This window comes from Euphorbia lathyris, chromosome 2 (assembly GCF_963576675.1).
Source record: "Euphorbia lathyris chromosome 2, ddEupLath1.1, whole genome shotgun sequence".
Classification (NCBI taxonomy): Eukaryota; Viridiplantae; Streptophyta; class Magnoliopsida; order Malpighiales; family Euphorbiaceae; genus Euphorbia; species Euphorbia lathyris.
Genome location: NC_088911.1, coordinates 14858592 through 14879106, shown reverse-complemented (window position 1 = coordinate 14879106; position 20515 = coordinate 14858592). Strand labels below are relative to the sequence as shown.

General features: G+C 34.5%; 1 protein-coding gene across 1 annotated transcript; it reads left to right on the top strand.

Annotated features, from left to right (window-relative positions):
• Positions 1–7240: 7240 nt before the first annotated feature.
• LOC136216795 (AT-hook motif nuclear-localized protein 7-like) lies at positions 7241–17719 on the top strand. The gene is made up of 7 exons (XM_066003352.1): positions 7241–7513; positions 7593–7691; positions 7801–8214; positions 9799–9866; positions 13229–13360; positions 15754–15915; positions 17067–17719. The coding sequence occupies exons 3-7, from the start codon at positions 7875–7877 to the stop codon at positions 17349–17351; spliced, it is 987 nt and encodes a 328-aa protein (XP_065859424.1). The 5' UTR covers positions 7241–7513; positions 7593–7691; positions 7801–7874; the 3' UTR covers positions 17352–17719.
• The last annotated feature ends 2796 nt before the right edge of the window (positions 17720–20515 follow it).

Genomic DNA, 20515 nt, shown 5'->3' with positions numbered 1-20515 from the left:
TACTCACGGTGTGCATCGGTTTAAAACCGAACCGAACCGAATTTACCGAATACCGAAATATCTAAAAATCTTGTACCGAATTGAACCGATGTAAGAACATAAACCGAACCGAACCGAACCGATTTTTTTCGGTTCGGTTCGGTTTTTCCCGAATTAACCGAATTATATAAAACTTTACAAATAATCTAAAAATCACAAAGCTTTAATTCATATACTACTAGTTATATTAAATGTTTTTTTAAGGTAAATAGGTGTTAGATTAGAATTTAATGGCTATATTAAATTCAAACTTAAGGTAAATAGATGTTAGATTAGAATTTAATAGTTATATTAAATGTTTTTTTAGAATCATAAATTCAAAAATTAGATAGGTGGTGTGTATAAATTTAGGAAGGATTATAATTTTTTTTCCAACCATACATGTTTTATACAACATAGTAGCAACTAATCGGTGCGGTTCGGTTATTTCGGTTTTTATTAGAAACCGAACCGAAAACCGATATTCACCAAAATAGCATACCAAATCCGAACCGTATAATAATAAAACCGAACCGAAAAACCGAACAGTGTTGGTTCGGTTCGGTTTTGCGGTTTCAAACCGCATAATGCACAGCCCTAGTTCATACCATGTTCCTTCAGGTAATTGCATTAGTGAAAGATCACCTAGGAGTAGTTTAACTTAATTAGGAGTAGAATAACTTAATTAGGCGTAGAATAACTTAGCTAGGAGTAGAGTAATTCAACTAGGAGTAGATTAACTTAAACAAAACCAACTCAAAACCCACACAACCTAGATAACACCTGAGACCAAGTAGCTCGATACTTGCAGGAATAAATCCTGTGGATTCGATACCTGGACTTTCCAGATTTTATTACTTGATAACGACGGGGTACACTTATCCCTTAGTGAGCCTTACGGTACGATTGCCGTGAGGTGCATCAAATTGTAAGACATGCGTGTTCCAATGCTAGTCATTTTTCGAGCACTGTTATACCACGTTGGTTAATAGACATTTTTTGTAAGGACCTGTGTTCTTCGAATTAAATAAAAGTATTGTTTTAGATTCAAAAAAAAAAAAAACTAAATAGGTAATTAACTAACCACTAACCTTTAAACTCTATCCGCAAACATTACCTATCATAAACTATTACAAAATATAATTAGTTTTAGGCCCTGTTTGGGAATTAGCTGTTAGCTGATTACATTAGCTGTTAGCTGATAGCTGATTACATTAGCTGATTTGACTAGCTGTTTGTGTAGACCTGTTTTGTAAAAATTAGCTGATTGATAATAGCGGTTTGTGCAAAAAGACGAATAAGGGCATTAATTTTGGCGCAGGAGAAGAGAGAGTCTATCTATTAGGGTTAAAGAAGTCCATTAATTTTAATATTGCAAAACGCTAATTGAAAAAGCTCCTTTTAAGAGCTTTTTCTAAATTAGCGTTTTCATCCCAAAACTCTCTCCCAAACCTCTCTCCACCAAACACTCCAATCAGCGGTTTCAGTGGTCAAACCTCTAAAGTTGGTCAAAACCGCTCTTTTTATCCCAAAACGCTCTTTACCAAACAGGTCCTTAGTATTTAAAATTTATAAAATTTAAATTAATTTGACAAAATGTATAAAAAACAAAAATTCAACTTTTAAAAGCGATTTTAACCATTCATTATTAAAAAAAATACTTTCAATAAATAGTTACTGCAGTTTTTTTTTTTAAATACATATAAACTAAAAGGATAAGTACAAAAAAATGCATGTGGTATACCGGATTTGCAAACTCGGCCCTGTGATTTTGTTTTTGCAAACGGAGGTCTGTGCTAAACGTCATTAGCAAACAGAGGCAAAATTGACTAACGGTGTTAAAATTCAAAGAGAAAAGAGTTAATTTGGTCCTTATATTTATTTATTTTATAAATTAACTACCCTAATTATCTAATTATCACAAATAAACCCCAAAATCAAAAATAAAAATAAAAAATACATTCTTCTTCTTCTTATTCTTCCATTAATTTCTTCTTCTTCCATTAATAAGGAGAATAAAATATTTTTCTCTCTCTCTCTTCCTTCTCTCTCCTTCTTCCATGGTTCTTCTTCTTCTTCCTCTCTCTCTTCTCTTCTTCTATTTTTTTTCTTTCGATTCCAGATTTCCGAAATCGGAAATCTGAAAATTCCAGATTTCCAAAATCGAAAATCTGGAAATTTCCAGGAATCTGGAATTTCCAGATTTCCGATTTGGGAAATCTCAGATTTCCGATTTCGGAAATCTATTCCTGGAAATTTCCAGAAATCTGGAATTTTCATATTTTGGAACTTAAAAAAATAGAAGAAAGAGAGGAAGGAGAAGAGAAGAAGAAGAAGAAGAAATTAATGGAAGAAGAAGAAGAAATTAATGGAAGAAGAAGAAGAAGAAATTAATGGAAGAAGAAGAAGAAGGTATTTTTGATTTTTATTTTTGATTTTGGGGTTTATTTGTGATAATTAGATAATTTTTATTTGTGATAATTAGATAATTAGGGGGGTTAATTTATAAAATAAATAAATATAAGGACCAAATTAACTCTTTTCTTTTTGAATTTTAACACCGTTAGTCAATTTTGCCTCTGTTTGCTAACGACGTTTAGCACAGACCTCCGTTTGCAAAAAAAAAACCACAGGGCCGAGTTCGCAAATCCGGTATACCACAGGCATTTTTTTTTGTACTTATCCCTAAACTAAAATAACAAAAAATAAGTAGTTCATACTGCCTGCCCGTGACCCGGATAGTATGGGCCACCCGTTTAGGCAAAATTCATAGAAAAAAATCGATTTCGTGGTTCAATTCGTCAAATTTCAGTAGTTGTAGGATTGATTCATTACCTCGTCTTCGAAATCGTCTCTTTCCGAAGTTCTCGGGTCCATTTTTCAGAAATTCAAATCTTGCCTAGGGAGAGAGAATTTTAAGATTTTGAGTGAAAAAATGAAAAGGGTGAAAATGTCCAAGAGGGGACGGTAATAAGTAGATAGGGGGCGGTGAATAGCAAAACTCATTTCTTAATGAAGTGAGAACAAAACCCATTTCTTAATGAAGTGAGAACAAAATTATAAGAATATATTATTTGAAGTAAGAACAAAATTATAAGATTAAGAACAAAACTAATATATAATCAAAATTGAAGGTCGAGATGTCTTTGATTTTCGGTGGAAAATTAATAATGGTAGAATAATATATATCATGCTTTATATATAAGTTTATTTGTAATTTTTGGATTTTCTTTGCTTTTGTGTTTTTTCATTTTTCTGTAACTCTTGTTTTTTTTATTACTTTAATTAATGAGCTAGTAATTAACAATAAATAATGTATTAATATAGTAATAATTAAAACTCATTTACTCTTTTATTCTCTTTGCTCCAACGATGCTAATTAAGCCAAAAAGTTTCTAAAACACTTCTTGTAAATTCTCCTTACTTCGGCTATTATATATACTATAGATAGATATTGATAAGTCAAAATACATATTCTAAACACACTAAGTTTAAATGCGTTGATTTATTCTACTAATGTGTTTGTTCAATGTTGAGTATAAATGTTATAAGTCATAAGGATTGGAAGGCCCAAGCCCAATACGGAAGCCAAGGCCCAAGTCAAACAACTCAGTACACTCGGCCCGCGTATGTCAAGACGCTGCCGTTTTTGTTCAAAACGCAACTCAGCAATCGGAAGGATCTAGAAGACCTTCGGGAACAACTTCAAGATGAAGCTGCTGAGTAGTCTCGACAAAGCGTACAAGACAGCAGCTGGCAAAGGAAAAACTTCCAGACAAAGTGTTTCTTCTTTTGGCAAAGTTCAGACGACACAGTATGCTGTCCAGTTGACTTTACCATAAAAGGAGAGACCATCTGCTGTGCTGACCGAGGACAGAAGATACACGATTGTGATTGGCCAAGAGCTCTGTGCAAGTCAGGATGACAACGACACATAGCCGTTTCCCTCCAACGGTTATTTCGAAATTCGAAATGACCGAATGGCTAGACGTCTCTATAAATAGTGCCATCACAAGCTTCACTAAACACAGAACTTGATCAAGCCATTACGTTGTCCAAATCTCTACAAGTTCTGCAAGCAAGAAGCAAAGCAAAATTCTTACACTACATTTTCATATCTGTGTAAAAGTCTAGAGTGATTGTTTTTCAATCATCTAAGGTGTTCTAGCAATTGTTGTTTAGGACAAAATCTTTATCATTTCTAGAAGTAGTGTAAGAATAATTAACTACCCGATGACCAATTAAACTAGTGGGCGACTATATACCTCCCCCTAATTCCGTTTCACCGCACCCTGTTGACCATATTGCCCTTCTCATTATTTCAAACAAGAAATTTAAAAATTCCAAATCCTCTCTACTTTCTTTCCGTTTTCAAAAAACCGACCTAAAACGACATGGCACCAAAAGTAGGCAAGGGCAAAGGATACATGGGTATTACGGTAAGTTTCTCCGTTCAAATAATTAACGAATTATTGATTTTTGGGGCTGAAATCGGGGAAAAAAACCCAGAAATCGCACCAGGCGGGTGCAATTTACTTGTTCCGCCTACGGTGGAACAAGTACGCGCCGCGCGATCCACATTATGGTGGAGCGCGCGCCGCACGCGCTCCACCGTAAGGTGGATCGCGCGGCGCACGCGTTCCACCGACGGTGGAACGCATATAAGCCGCGCGCTCCACCTTATGGTGGAGCACACGGCGCGCCCGTTTGGCCTACGGGCCAAACGTTTGCGACGCACCAGTCGGCCCTATGGCCGACTGGTGCGGCGCACCCGTTTGGGCCTTAGGCCAGGTGGTGTAAGCCACCCGCCTAGGCCAAAAAGGGCCAAATTTTGTTTTTTTTTAAAAAAAAATTGTACGGACCGGGCGTAGGCAGACCCGAACATATAAAAAATAAAAAATTTATGGTAAATTGAATATAATAAATAAATAATATTACAGGATGAGGCGGGATCTGACCCCAGACACACGTCTTCACGTCCTGTTACTGCATCTGCTCGGCGGGAGCGGATGGAGCAGCAGCGGTTCATGGCGGACGCCCGGAGGGCACATGCAGCACAGGCGGAGCGTGCTGAGGGACATGATGAGGCAGCTGATATAGAGATGGACGGAGATGACTCTATGCATCGTCCTAGTTCTGATACTATCCCCATACATCGTGGCGTCGTGACGAGGGGTCGAGACGGACGATTTTCTTCTACCGCAGGATCGTCTTCTGGTAAGAGAAATTTAGAAATCTGCTTATTTTTATTTGTTTTAATCGTGATTATTGGAAAATATACCAAAAATTTAATGTAAACCGTTTACTGTAATTTCAGGTAGCAGCAAGCGATCGAGGAGTGCTATAGAGGATGACTGGGTTGTGAAGGACCCTGTACCCGGGGGTCCATTTGATGGTTTGTCCCTGTAATTATATATGTGTTTAATTACTGAGTTGTCCTCTGGGTGTTTTTCTTTAACTGCTGCTAAAATAGCACAAGGCTTTGCTTGAGCTGAAGTCATATCACGCACAATTTGTTTAGATGCGATACTGAGTCCGCTCATTTGCCGACTTCCCTCTGGATACATACGCATTGTATGGTTATGCATTCCAGTTAACCCAGCCTTAGCCTGTATCCCCCATCCAGAAAGGTCTGCATGTTGATAGGCTTTAATCTGAAATTTACAGCGGCACGCTTTAGTTTTACTTTTCCTAATTGCAGGATCTTCATCAATTTTCACAACACCTCTATATCGTTCACCCCGTGAACATCGCAACAACTTCTGTTTTCCCCCATGTTTGTGCGAAGATATTATAATCTCAAACCCATTCTGAATAGCTATCTTTTTTGCCCAATCAATAGCATCCTGACTTGAGGGGAAAACGGTATCCGTTATGAAACGCGAACTATAATCAATGTTATCGGGGTTCCAATCTTCTATCGGTACCTGAATATACGAAAAATTGACATTAAAATTAAAAAAAATACTTCGGGGCTATTTCTCCCGTGCAAAAATAGTTCAGGGCAATTTCTGTCCATTTTTGCTTGAACGGGCAGGCTGCCCGTTTCACCATAGGTGGAAACGGGCAGTGCGTACTGCCCGTTCCATGGGTGGAGCGGGTGGCGCGTACCACCCGTTCCATGGGTGGAGTGGATGGCGCATACCACCCGTTCTATGGGTGGAGCATACCACCCGTTCCGTAGGCCGAACGGGTAGTTCATCCGTTCGGCCTAGGGAACGGGTGGTATGCGCCACCCGCCCAGGCAAAAACCAAAAAAAAAAAAAATTCGAAAATACCTAAATAACGTTTTTAATAATCATAATATTACCTCGTGTTCGAACTCATTCTCTTCGGGAATGCTTTGATCCATTTTTGTCAAATCCGGGATTTGTGCTCGGGAGAGAAAAGTAGAGAGAGTTTTTAAGGTTTTGGGAAAAAAAAATGCGAAGGGCAATATGGTCAAAAGGGTGCGGTGAACCGGAATTTAGGGGCGGTATATATCAATACCCTTAAACTATTACCTATCGTAAACTATAATTAATTTTAAAATTTAAAATTTAAATTAATTTGATAAAATGTATCAAAAATAAAAAAACAAAAATTCAACTTTAAAAGCGATTTTAACCATTGGTTATAAAAAACAAAAACTTTCAATAATATTTACTACAATTTTGTTATTGTTTTTAAATAGATATAAACTAAAATAACAAAAAAGTGCAAAAATTCCATAAAAAAGTTTATGATTTTATGGGTTTTTGACTCTTTCACCAGGAGGTGACGCAGTCACTCACCAATAACATCAGATGCAAATGTGCACCATTTAAATGGCTAAGCAAACACAGTGGCATATTTTGTAAATATCCTATAAATGAAGGGTTTCTGTTACTATCTGATTTTCTTTATTTTCCGAAAAAGACAAAAAGCAGGTCAGCGGAAAGAAAAAGGTGGTCCTCTTCTCTCTAACGCCAATTTTGCAGCTTTAAATAGAAAACACAAATTTATATTTCGAAAAAAGTTTTTTCTTTTTTACTAAAAATTCATTTCTTTATTTTTAAATTACTATTCTGACCATTTCCTAACTTAAAATTCAAATCCAATTTGCCTCACGGACGTGAAAATTCTCTTAAATCAATTGTATTTATCGGGTTTAGCAATTAATTAATTATTTATTAAAATAACTTTTCCTTTTTACTTATATAAATAAATTAAAATGTGTATTTTTTTTGTTTTTTATTACTTTTATTTTATATTTTTCACACTTCCTTCCTGTTCGGACAGAAAAAAAACCGGCAGCGGCTTTCTCGACACCTGAAAAGTACTCCGTTTTCTCGAGAAATCGTTTTCTCAGGAAACAAACAGTCATCTTTCTTTCTTTTGAAAGAGTTATTTCCTGTGATTTTCTAGTGAAAAAACTTAAAAATTGCAACTTTGTATCATAGTGTTTGAGCTCAGCAAATGTGTGAAGTGAAAGCTTCAAGAAGTTCTTATTGGAGACTGGGAGCTTCTGTTACAGGTCCATGATCTTTCCTTTTCTTTCCTTTTTTACTGTGAAGTTTTTGAATTTCTTTTTAATTTGGTGATTTTTTTTTCAGGGGTTTCTACTTTTTACACAGTTTGATCTTCAGAAATATTGAGTAGTTTTGAGAACAAGTACTAAATGTTGAATGCATGAAGAAAGTGTAGAGCTTTAAGTAAGTTTTTTCATTGATCTTATAGTTTTTGACATTCCTGAATTAGATTGAGTGTTTTTTTTACCATTTTGATGGGGTTTATTTTTTCAATTTTGTGTTAATTTGACAGATGGTGGAATGAGATTCTAGATTTGGTAAAATTTAGGGGTTTTATTAGGGTTTTAGTGAATTTAGGTAGTTTTGATGGAAACAAGAGAAGGATTAACTTCAGGTGTGACTGTGATAGGAGCTGAAGCTCCATCAACTTATCATGTGGCGCCAAGGACTGAAATTTCAGGTCATATTAGTAGCTCACCCGCTGTCACTGTAACTGTAACACCAGGAGGAACTAGAGAAAAGAAGAAAAGAGGCAGGCCTAGGAAGTATGGACCTGATGGGGCTGTTGCTAGGGCATTGTCTCCAACTCCTATTTCCTTTTCCGCTCCGGCTGCTGCTGGAGAGTTATCTGCTGCTAAGCTTGGTAAAGTATGGCCTGGTAGTTTTGAGAAGAAGAAGTACAAGAAAATGACACAACATAATTCAGGTATATACATCGTTTCCGCATTTCGTGTCCATTTCCGTTTCTGTTTCTCTGCAACATATGATTATGAATTAGTGTGCATGTTTTCTTGTTACAGTGGAATTTACAGATCGCCTATCAAAAAGCGTTAAATTTTGACTGAGTGAGGAATTGAACTTCAAACATTGTGATAGATTTGATTCTATATTTGATGTGTTGCTAGCACTTGAGGGAATTTAGGAATTTTTTCTATGTTTGTTAGTTGGAAGAAGATTCTAAGTTGTCCCTCTAAGATTCCTTCTTTAGAATCTTCCTAACTGGAAGTTTTATGTGGGACCTTTGTAAGATTCTCTGGTTTGAATATGGTAATTAGGAAAATTTTAGAAAGATGGGTTTTGTATGGTTGTTTAAGAGTGAGAATATTCCTAATATGGGCAAGATTTTAGGATCTTACCCTTTTATTAGGAATACAGAAATATGCTTCACTGACAGAAATAGAAAGATGTTTGCTTTCTGATTATGGTGTTTTTGTTTGGGAATCCAAATCCTTATTGCATTTTTACATGTCTTTTTTGATATTAATCCATAATCGGGGTGGGAATTTTTGGCACGATAACACGATTTACTGAGATAACCCGACTAACACAACACATTGATATATTTCTTGCATTTCTGTCCTATATAATCATATGGAACATGCGGATAACATAACATGATTTTGACACAATACCACCTCTAATGTGCTTACTCTCGGATTGATTTAGTTGGAAAGTTCTAGACTTTCCGGTTCTTAAAGCTTAATTTCACAGCCTGGTATTTCTGTCACACACACACACACACACGAGGTAATCCTCCTCCTTTGAGGTACCGTTGAGGTGAGTTAAACCTTTGTTTACAACATGTATGTTTAGTTTGTTGTAATCTAAATAATTGTATACGAACTTAAGATCAATTCCGTGCTTTGTGGATATTTTTCTTAGTACAGAAAACTAATATTTCATGAAGTTGTTGCATTAACCTTTCTATCCATTTGGGACTATCTCGCTCGCGAACACAAGGTTAAGGTCTTGTTTGGTTCAGCAATTGTTGTTTTCTGTTCGTTGTAACTGGTAGTTGTTGTTTCTCAATTCTAACTAAACACTCTATATCTACTGTTTAGAGTAAAACAATGAAAAGGAGAACCAAACTACAACTAAGTTAAAATAAAAAGAACCGCGAATAGTGCATGTTTGCACCATGTTCTCAACATTTCTATTCCTTCTCAATGTCGATTAAGTGCCTCGTTTCAGATTTTTGTAGCTCATTTTTGCCGTTTTGCTCCAAACAATAGACAAAGTGTTTGATTAGGATCGGGAAACATCTTAGCTATTTTGGAGGGAAAATCAGCTAATATTTACCGGCTGTCAGCAACAGCTAACAACAACAATAAAAAACAATAATTGTGAATATTATTAGACATATAATATTAGATTAACAAGCTGGAAAAGAAAGTAATTCAATTTTATCCCTTTTTAGAATAAAATGGCCTAAAATTGTGAGTATTAGTACAATATTAGTTACTTTAAATGAATTATGAATTATTAATGTTCCTTTTCTGTTATTTTACAGGTGAATGGGGTTCCGGTTCAGTTGGTACAAATTTTACTCCACATATTATCACTGTCAATGCTGGAGAGGTATATTAATTAATTCTTTTTTTTTTTGATAATATAAAGTTCATATTGATGGAAAATTATTTTTGTTTTCAGTATCAAATAATTTTGTACTTCTTATAGATTTGGGAAATCATGCTCGGAGGGATTTTAATAGTGTAATCATGGGTAGTGTTCAATAAGTTTGAATTTGGGTAAATTGCAGTGGTTACTGAAGTTTTGAGTTGGTTTCAAAAAGGTCACTGAACTTTATTTTGTTTCAATAAAGTTACCGAACTTTGCTTTTTATGTTAATAAAGTCATTTCAACCAATTCAGACATAAAAAAAACCCCACTAGAATAGTAATGTGGCAACTACGTTGGAAAGAACTCTGCTACGTATAATATGACAGCCACATGGAAATCACGTGTATGCCATGTGACAACTAATATATATATATATATATATATGTATATATATATTTTCGTTGCCACGTTACAGTTTGAAGCAGTTGACTTAAGTAAATAATAAATATACGTTTTTTTTTTTGCTATCATTTGACTCTCATATCATACGTAAAAGTCAATCATTTTCAATGTGGTTGTCATGTCAATATTAAGATGATTTTGTTTTATCTGAAATGGAAGGAATGACTTTATGGAAATAACAATCAAAGTTTAATGACATTATCAAAACAAAATGAATGTTCGGTGACTTTTTGAAACTAACTCCAAACCTCTGTGACCGTTGTTGCAATTAACCGGTTTGAATTTGGATAAACTATATTCATGGTTTCTGAATTATACCACTACTAATATTATGACCTCTAAACTTCATTTGCATGATATAAAATCTTTGAACATTACATTATTTAACATTAAAGTCCAAAAAAATGGAAAAGTATAAAATAACCCCTCTAGTTTCATAGGTTTGTTGAAATAATAAACTTATAATTAATAGAGTCTTTAATGTGGTTCAGTGTATTATCCAAGAGTTATTTCTGTATCTGTGTCTGTATCTGTATTTATAGAGAGTTAATGTGGTTTACTAAGAGTCATGTTTGTAATCTATAAATACCTATCAATACTATTAGTAAGACAAGAGAATTTTCTTCCATCAATTATACTCTTCCTCTGTTACCTTTGAAAGTTTATTTATTTGATCCAACAAGGTTTTCAAGTAAAGGAATGCGATATATATATATTTTTTTTGCAATAGAGGGAATGATTAAAAGAACAGGAATTTGACTAACAATGTTAGTCTTTGATGACGTGGTACATTGACTTTGATGACATGTCACGCTGACTTGTTTATTTTGCTGATGTGTCACAATAAAAATTTGCATCGCATGTTGACATATGTTGTTTTATGTTGACTTGATGACGTGGTCAATTTTTTTTTTCTAATTATGTAAAGCGCATGCATTTTTTGCCAAAAAGAATAGCATCATTCCTCTATTTGCAAATCAATAAAAAAAAGTTTTTTGTTTGTACTTTTTCTTGAAAAAAAACAGTAAAGAATTAATGAAACGATGATCTAGAAAAAGTATTTGACCATAATTTATGGTGACGTGGATCAAAAGAGTCAATGAGGTAGTCAAACTTGTCCAGGTAATCATTTTGTTAATCTTTTACACTGATTTTTGTTGATCTGGGCTTTAAATGTTACAGTAATATAAAGGTCAAAGAATTCTATGTCATGAAATGGCGTTGAATCTTTTAAATGATTGAGAATCAGGCTGTAAATTTAGAGTCCGCAAATTTTGGTGGTTTATCAGGTTAAAGAAAACTTGTTTTGACTTGTACTGTTTTTCATTATAGGTTGCATTTATTGGTTTTTGTAGAAAATTTCTAAAAATGATCTGGGACCAAACTGGTTTTGGACCATTCAGATGTTGACACGTTAATCCAATTGTTGACGTATCAACATCTAAATAGTCCAGGACCAGTTTGCTCCTAGACCACTATAGAACTTTTCCTTCTTATGGGACTTATCAAAATTAACACTGCTTCTTAATGGGGTAAAAGTTTTTATGGTCACTAAAATAAAGGTTGTGAGCAAGGGTGGCCACTAAAGTAATTTTTGACCCAATAAATTCGCCAAAATAGCAAATTTATGTCAATAAAGTCAATGTAAACCACTGAAAATATGATGTGTTTGCATGCCAACAACACCTCACAATATGTTTGACATGTGACAATTAAAAAATGAAATTTTTGAATATCCTAACCCGGTGATTCATATCCCAAATTGATTCAATTTATTTATTTCTTTATTTTTAATTTCCACGTGGCAACGTGTCAGACTCTATGAGGTGTCGTTGATGTGGCGGCTAGGACATCTTTTCGGCGGTTCAAGTCGTTGGATCCGATCATAGTGACTTTATTGATAAAAATTTGCTACTTTTTGTGACTTTATTAGGTCAAAAACTACTTTAATGACCACCGATGCACAATGTCTGTACTTTAGTGACCATAGAAATTTTTATCCCTTGTTAATGGTATGAATTGAGTCATGGCTATATTTTCGGGTTAAATGAATCATTGGTCACTGAACTTACATGGTTGTCTCAAAATAGTCACTCAACTTCAATTTGTCTCAATTAAATCACTCTGCTTTGAATTTTGTCTCAAATTAGGTCACTCCGGCGAATTTAATGTCTAAAAGGCATCAAAATGATGACATGACTTATACGTCAGCATAAGTCAACTCAGATCTCTGACCAAAACAACATATGACATCCACGTATGAGCCACATGGTTGTGACGTATCAGTTATTTTATGAAGAGACACAAAATTTAATTTTTTTCATAAAAATAACCGACACGTGGCTGCCACATGTTTCGGTCAGAGATCTGAGTTGACTTATGCTGACGTATAAGTCATGTCATCATTTTGATGCCTTTTAGACATTAAATTCGCCGGAGTAACCTAATTTGAGACAAAATTCAGAGTAGAGTGATTTAATTGAGACAAATTGAAATCGAGTGACCATTTTAAGACAACTATATAAGTTCAGTGACCAACAGTGCATTTAACCCCTATATTTTCATGTTTGCATAATTTAAAAAATTGGAAACTCATTTCTTAAAATTTTATAAACTCGTCTCCTGGGATGTAACGTGTCTTCAGAATTGAATTCATGCTAACTTTCTACTAATATTTTCTACAAGCTTTCAAAATTAAAAAAAGAAAATCTCTTTTTTCTCTCTATTATTGGGACTTGTATGTGATTTTTTTAATGTATATATATAAAAAATTTAAACGCACATTCTTATAATTATAAAATTTATGAATATATGCATATATTTTTACTATTTACAAGTTTCCCCACATTTTCATTTTCTATATTTTTTAAAAATATTGTTTTCCATGTAATATATCTATTGATTTTGTTTGGTTAAAGGACGTTACAATGAAGGTTATATCATTTTCACAACAAGGACCTCGAGCTATTTGCATTCTTTCCGCTAATGGTGTCATTTCAAATGTAACACTTCGACAACCTGATTCTTCCGGAGGTACTTTGACGTATGAGGTATATTATTTACATTATTTTTCTTTTTTTCCTGTATAACCTATAGTTTCCATTTAAAAGTAATAATGCTCATGTTCTCTAGTGTTACAAAGCACTCCATCCTATTTTTAATACATGTCGTTTAAGGTTTTTCATCAAAATCAATAAAATGGCGTCTGTTAGATATCCCACATTGCTTAATTAGTGAGGTATATGACTTCTTATATATGTGAGACAATCCTGCTCGTTTTAGGTAGCTTTTGGATGAGTTAGACTTTTGTTTATATGTCTTGGAGCATTGTATTTAATATTGAATCATCCGTTGATATTTGCTTCACACCCCAGGTGGTTTTGGGCTCGAGGGGAAGTGTGTTAGATGTCTCACATTTAGATATGACTCTTTTTATACACGATCAAATCTTTTGGGGTGAGTTAGTCATTTGTTTATATGGTTTTAAAGCATTGTATTCAATGTTGGATCACTTGTGGAGACTGAATCAACGATAAAAGAGATTATTATGTTAGTTAAGTGCAAAGTTTAGAGGGTTTTTTAATGTCCGGTTTTGAAATTCAAAGGCCTTAAAGTAAGGGAAAAGTTGAGGGTCCATAGGTGTAATTACCCAAATCTAACTAGAGATGTCAATTTCTGACACGATAATGAGTAACTCACTTGTGTCATATCAATTATTGGGTTACGATCAAATCAGTTAGTCAACCTAACTCAACTTAAAAAAATTTGTGTTATAATTGTATCAACCTAATCGGGTTAGGGCCTGTTTGGTTCTGATGTTAGCTAATAGCTGTTGCTATTAGCTGTTTGCGGCTGCAGTAAGCTGTTGCTGTTAGCTGTTGTTTGTTGTTAGCTGTTTAATTATTAGTGTTTGGTAAAATTATATTGAACCGTTGATGTTAGTATTTAAAATGTCTAATATAGACATGTTTTAAATTAATCAATAAATAAATTATAAAATAAGAAGGATAATTTTGTCAATAATTAATAACTACAAACAAGCTCTAAGAAGGAGCTTTTCGTGAAAAGCTCCAAAACGCTGCAGTATTCTAAGAAAATGCTAAATGCTGCGGTTATATAAACCTAACCAAACGCTATATTTCCTGCGGTTTGGAGTGAAACAAACACCCTCATAGTGTTTTCGTGTTGTATTTTTGGTTGCATGTTACTACGTACCTATATTAACAGTGACATTTAAAAAAAATGACATAAAATATTTAGAAGTATAATTGTTTTCACAGTTTGAATTATAGGGAACTGGAAAAATCTTATTTCAAACTGTAAAAATAATAATTTCAAACACAAATGAAATGAATAACGTTTTTTTTTTTTAACTGAATTAGATGTTCACAACTAACTAATTTGGCAGACAATGACTCAATGCGACCAAAAATAAATGATTACAAGCTTAATGTATCCGAATAAAAAATCTACCACTTAATGATCCAAAAATGAAAGATAAGGCCTGAGGAGGATGCTTTTTTGCCATCAATATAATAATAGATTCTGTTGGATCTTCACAGTAAAAATAAATAAATCAAGGGATAGTTTGAATATTTATGTTGTTTAGTGAATTTTTTTGTTTAATTTATTCTGCTGCTTCGGTTACTTCTGCTCTCTTTATTTTTGTGCCTATTTGATACTTGCACATGACTTGTCCAGGGTTGTAGTTGTCGGAAATGGAAACATTTGTATTTAGTTAGATGATTGGTTAAATTACATTTATAGCCTCTGAACTATATCTCTATCATCATTATGATCTTCAAGTTTCATTTCTTGACATAAAAATCCTTGAATTTTATATTCTTGTAACATTAAACTCAAAATGAACTAAAATCCTTTAAAAATAAACGAAATGATGAAGGTAAAGTGGTTATGTGACCATAACTTGTGGTGAAATGAACAAAAAAAGAGTCCATGACGTAGTCAAACGTGTTTAGATCGTCATCTTGTTAATTTTACTTTACCGATTTTTGTTGAATTGGACTTTAATGGTACGATAATATAGTTAGCATGTAGGAGCATGTGTAGACTATTTTCTTGCTTGTTTACTCTTGGTTGTGCTTTTAAGAAGGGATGATACTGGGATGGACTTGTTCGATAATCCAATGAAACGTACAAAATTTAAGATGAAATGTACAAATTTTACTAACACTAAGTCCCACACAGGGGCCGAATTAATGGAGATTCATATTGAGTGTTCTGCTTCATTTCAGGTCTTACTCCGGACCTTATTCAGAGGTCGGATCATGCGTATCCTATTATTAATTATTATTAATCAAATTGATTTTTGTTTAGTGTTCTTCCGTGAGAGCTTCTCTTTGTGTTCTTTAGAGCACTACAACCTGAACAATATTGTAGCTCCTTAAAGCTTCTAATTTTCATCTCTATATATATGTTGTAGGGTCGCTTTGAAATACTCTCTTTGTCTGGTTCATTTATGCCAACTGAGAACCGGGGAACAAGAAGCAGATCAGGTGGCATGAGCGTCTCTCTGGCTAGCCCTGATGGTCGTGTAGTTGGAGGTGGTGTCGCTGGACTTCTAGTTGCTGCTAGTCCGGTCCAGGCATGTTCCTTTTCTTTAATGTCCCATTTCTTCTGTTTCAGTTTTCTTTATAAAAAAATACATGTAATATTTATGAACCCCTAAAAAATCTTTGAACTTTACATTACTCCAACATTAAATGCTCGGTTGGATACTGAACTTTTATGGTTATCTCAAAATGGTTACTCAACTTTAATTTGTCTCAATAAAATCATTCAATTTTGAATTTCGTCTCTATAAAGTCACTCCGGCGACTTCAAGACCAAAAAACACCAGAAAAGTGACGTGACTGCTACATCAACAGTAGTCAACATTCACCGTTGACCGAAACGACATGTGGTTGTCACTGACGTGTCGTTTCGGTTAGCAGTGAAAGTTGACTAGTGCTGACGTGGAAGCCACATCATATTTCCGGTGTCTTTTTGTTCTTGAAGTCAATGGAGTGACTTTATTGAGACAAAATCAAAGTTAAATGATTTTATTAAGACAAATTGAAGTCAAGTGAGTATTTTGAGACAACCATGAAAGTTCAGTAACCAATGGTGCATTTAGCCCTTCGAAATCAACAAAAATCCGCAAAAAAACAAATTGACGAAATGATAACCTGGATAAGTTTGACTATATCATGTCGTTAAATTCTTATCATATTTTTGTTGATTTGGAATTTTTTGTTTTCTTTTTTTGATAAAATGTTGGAATGAGACTTTAATGTTACAATAATGTAAAATTCAAAGAATTTTATGGGATAAAATACACCTATGACCCCTAAACTTTAACATCTGATATAAGTCCCTGAACTAAATGACCATTGACCAATACAAATACTGGTTGACCACGTGAAATGATGTAAATCACACTCTAACTAGGCCATTATGTCACTAACCCCAAAGCTGAATGACCATAATGTTAGTAAAGGCGTGCTATTTACAGGCATTTTACGTGGTCAACCGTTATTTATATTGGTCAATGGTCATTTAAACTTTTATGTTTGTATATGTTAAAGTTCAAGGACTTTTATGTCCGGTTTTGAAGTTCAGAGATTATCACTAAAGTTGGGGATCATGAGTGTATTTTACCTGATTTTATGCCGAGAAATGAAGTTTAGAGACCATAATGTTAGTAGCGCTACAGCTCAGTAGCACTAACTGATCGCCTAGTCTTATTGTTACCAGGTCATAATAGGCAGTTTCCTACCGAGCAACCAGCAAGACCAGAAACTAAAGAAGGTAAAACCGGATGTAGCACCAGCAACAATCGCGCCAGCCCAAACATTCGTCACTCCAATACCTGCTTCCGAGCCCCAAAGAGACGAGAACGTGGAAGGACACGGACACGGACACGGACACGGACAACAAAATTCTTCAGCCTTCAGAAGAGAAGGCTGGACGGGGATGCATTCACTGCAAGACATGAGGAATTCAGGGACTGATATTAACATTTCCTTGCCGGAAGATTAAATTTCACGACGAGTATCTCACGGTCTGTCTCTAACTGATAGCAGCATTGATTGAATCCGGAATTCCACACCGATATCTTATGATTCTCGGGTTGGATTTATCTGTAAGCTTATTGAATTGTTGCTTTAGCATGAAGGTAGGTTTGAAGCGGGACATAGTGTTCTTCGGCTGGACAGATATCTAATTTAGTTGTAGTTAGGATTTTTCTTTATTTGGTTGAGTCAGTATGTTTTGCTCTTTTTTTTTTTTCTTTTGGTGACTGCATTTGTTAGTAGTAGAAGTTCTTTGAGAACCCTTAGCCAATGTCAATGTGATAGCATATTTTTAACCATAATTTATTGCATTGTTCAAGTTTGGGAAAAAAAGAAGAGCTTTGGTTTTAGGATGGATTGCTTAATCTTGGAATTCGGAATGTTTATTGCTTGTATTTAGAGGTTTACTTTTGTTCTTGTGAAATTAGGGTTGTCAACCTGGCAAGGATTCCCGTCCCCATTGGGAATCCACCCCGAAAGGGATGGGGAATCCCCGAAAATAATCCTCGTGGGGTGGGATGACAACTCTTTTATCCCCAAAAGTCAAACATGGACGAAGATGGGAATACTTTTTTTGTCATGTTAAGAACCGATCCCTGACTTTATCGAGATCTCCGAAACTATATATATAAAAAAGTTTATGTCCAACAAATTTAATTATAACAAAATTAAGTTTGTTTATACATATTACTTGTATTTAACAAAAATATTAAATTATATATTGATTTTTTATTTACTTTTAAAAATAAAAAGATGAAATCCTGCCGGGTGGAGATGAGGATAGATTTTTCCCTTATTAATATAAGGGCTACTTCGTGTCTTGTTTGTAGTAAGGCTTTGATTAATTATTTTGTCACATTGAATCCTCTCGTCGTTAATTTTGACCATTAACAAGCTCTATTAACAACTTTATTATGATTGTGTTCAATATTTCGTTAATGATGCGTGTGAAGCATATTTTGGAGGAATTTACAAAACTAACATAATGGAAGGTCTATATACATTTTTAGATCCATTTAAACACATATTACCAAATTATATATTTACTCAATCCGTTTACCATAAAATATCCTTATTTTCACAACTCTTTACCTTCTCCTTCTGATTTGCGAAACTATTCTAAAGTCGGTAATTCATGGAGAAATCTAGAAACAAGATGGTAAAGGTTCATAAAATCAAAGGTAAGTTTCCTCCATCTCTTCACATCAAAATAACATGATTTAATCGTATATTGATTAGGTTTTGAGTTTTTTGTATTATGTATTTCAGATAGGTATTAGGTTTTCAATTTGTTGTGATTGAGCATGAATTTAATGTGTTATCTTTGGTTAGGGTTAGTGTTAATGGTATAGTGATGATTTTCAAACTCATTTGGGACGGTTTGTTTGATTTATTGGTTTAGAAATCAAAAGTTTTAGATTCAAAGTTCAGTTGTGATACTTTGCATATTATGAGTTTGCTTCGCAATTACCAAATTGTGAAGCCATAAAACCCTAAACCCTCAATCTATAACCCTCATCTAGAAATAGGTAAATGTGAAACCTTCTAATAAATTGCGAAGCCATTTTTTTAGCAAAAGACTTCGCAAATAGGTAAATGTGAAGCCTTTTCAAGAACTGTGAAACCATTTTTTTAGCAAAGGGATCTGCAATTTGGAAATTGAAAATATTCCACTTGGATTGCAAATCACAATTTTCCATGTGTTTCTCAATTGAAGTAAACGCAAAAGACGGCAAACGATTGAGTCAAGATAAATGAATGATCCTGCTAAATATGAACTAGGAGGGTTAGCACACGTCTTCGAGGTATGAATTGTATATATATTATTTACATAGGAATTGAAAAAATATAGTTCACTTACTTGTTTGTCTCTTTTGTACAGGTTTGGATATTTGAGCTTTGGAAGGCGACTTAGACATACAACGTGAAGAACCGAAATTGTGTCCTCCCATGCATGCTTAGATAGAAAACAGATAAAGTTCTATCATTTTCTCAAGTGCATGATATGATTAAGGTGAGCAAATACCCATTTAAATGGAGTCATAACGATTTTGGAATCATATTAATTATCTCTCCATTTGTGTTTTGTAGGATGATGCTCCTCCACAACCTATATTTGTTGTGGAAGATGCCGAGACGAAGACTGCTTGGTATACGTTGCTCCTCAACCATATCGAGAGTCATACGATTGATTTTGACGGGGATGATGAGGCCAAGGAGAAAGATCGCAAGAATGACGAGGCCAAGGAGCAAGTTGACATGGATAATGGGCTCGAATGACCGTGATGATTCTCATCGGGCATCCCTTGATCCGATTTCTGAGATTAAGAGGTTATTACTCGAGCATTAATAGTGGTGCAAAGGGAAATTTGCGAAGATGAATGCAAATTTGTCTACTCAGTTTTCTAAACTAGGTGCTCGGGTTTTTGTATTAGAGAGAGACATGCGCACCTTACAGGATTTTGATCTAGGGGCTCATGTTGAGATATTAGAGGATAAGGTGCACACCTTACATGATTCGAAAGTAGATAGTGTTGAGGTACATATAGTGTCATTTATATTTATTGATGTTTCTATTTATCATTTGGATTGCAATAATAAATGGTGTAACCTTATTTGATAGGTTAAATCAGTAGGGGTGACGTATAACGAGATGAAGGGGCATCGCCTACTCCGTTCATTGTATCATTTAGGCCTGACATTATCACCAAATTGTATGTGAATAAAAAAGCCATTATAAAAGAATAATGTCGGATTAGGAAACGAGGCTGACAAATTGTGTCCCTTTTCACTCCTTATGATGCTACAAAGCCAAAAAAAAGTACAAGAAAGCTGATAGGATTCCAACTGCATTAGGATTAGATAATTTGATTGATATGTGGTTGAAGGCGGAGCGGAAAGCGCGACCAAGGCCGATAATAGTACATGGGTTGTGAAAGGAATGCTACTACAATCAAATGTTAAATGGTTCACTCTCCTAAATACTAGACCTAAATGCCTTGAGGCAGTGGTATATATTCATTTTCAATGTTAGTTAATTAATAAACCTATAATTTGAATAATTGTTTATGTATTTTGTTTCGGTGTATCACTACATCGATGCCTTTTTTTTGGTTGTTGAGGCATTGTCAA

What these genes read in the sequence shown, in the direction of transcription:
- LOC136216795 (XM_066003352.1), top strand. Translation starts at nt 7,875, where the DNA reads ATGGAAACAAGAGAAGGATTAACTTCAGGTGTGACTGTGATAGGAGCT. An exon ending in GAGGTACTTTGACGTATGAG is followed by an intron (nt 13,361 to 15,753) that starts GTATATTATTTA and finishes TATATGTTGTAG; the next exon opens with GGTCGCTTTGAAATACTCTC. An exon ending in TTGCTGCTAGTCCGGTCCAG is followed by an intron (nt 15,916 to 17,066) that starts GCATGTTCCTTT and finishes TATTGTTACCAG; the next exon opens with GTCATAATAGGCAGTTTCCT.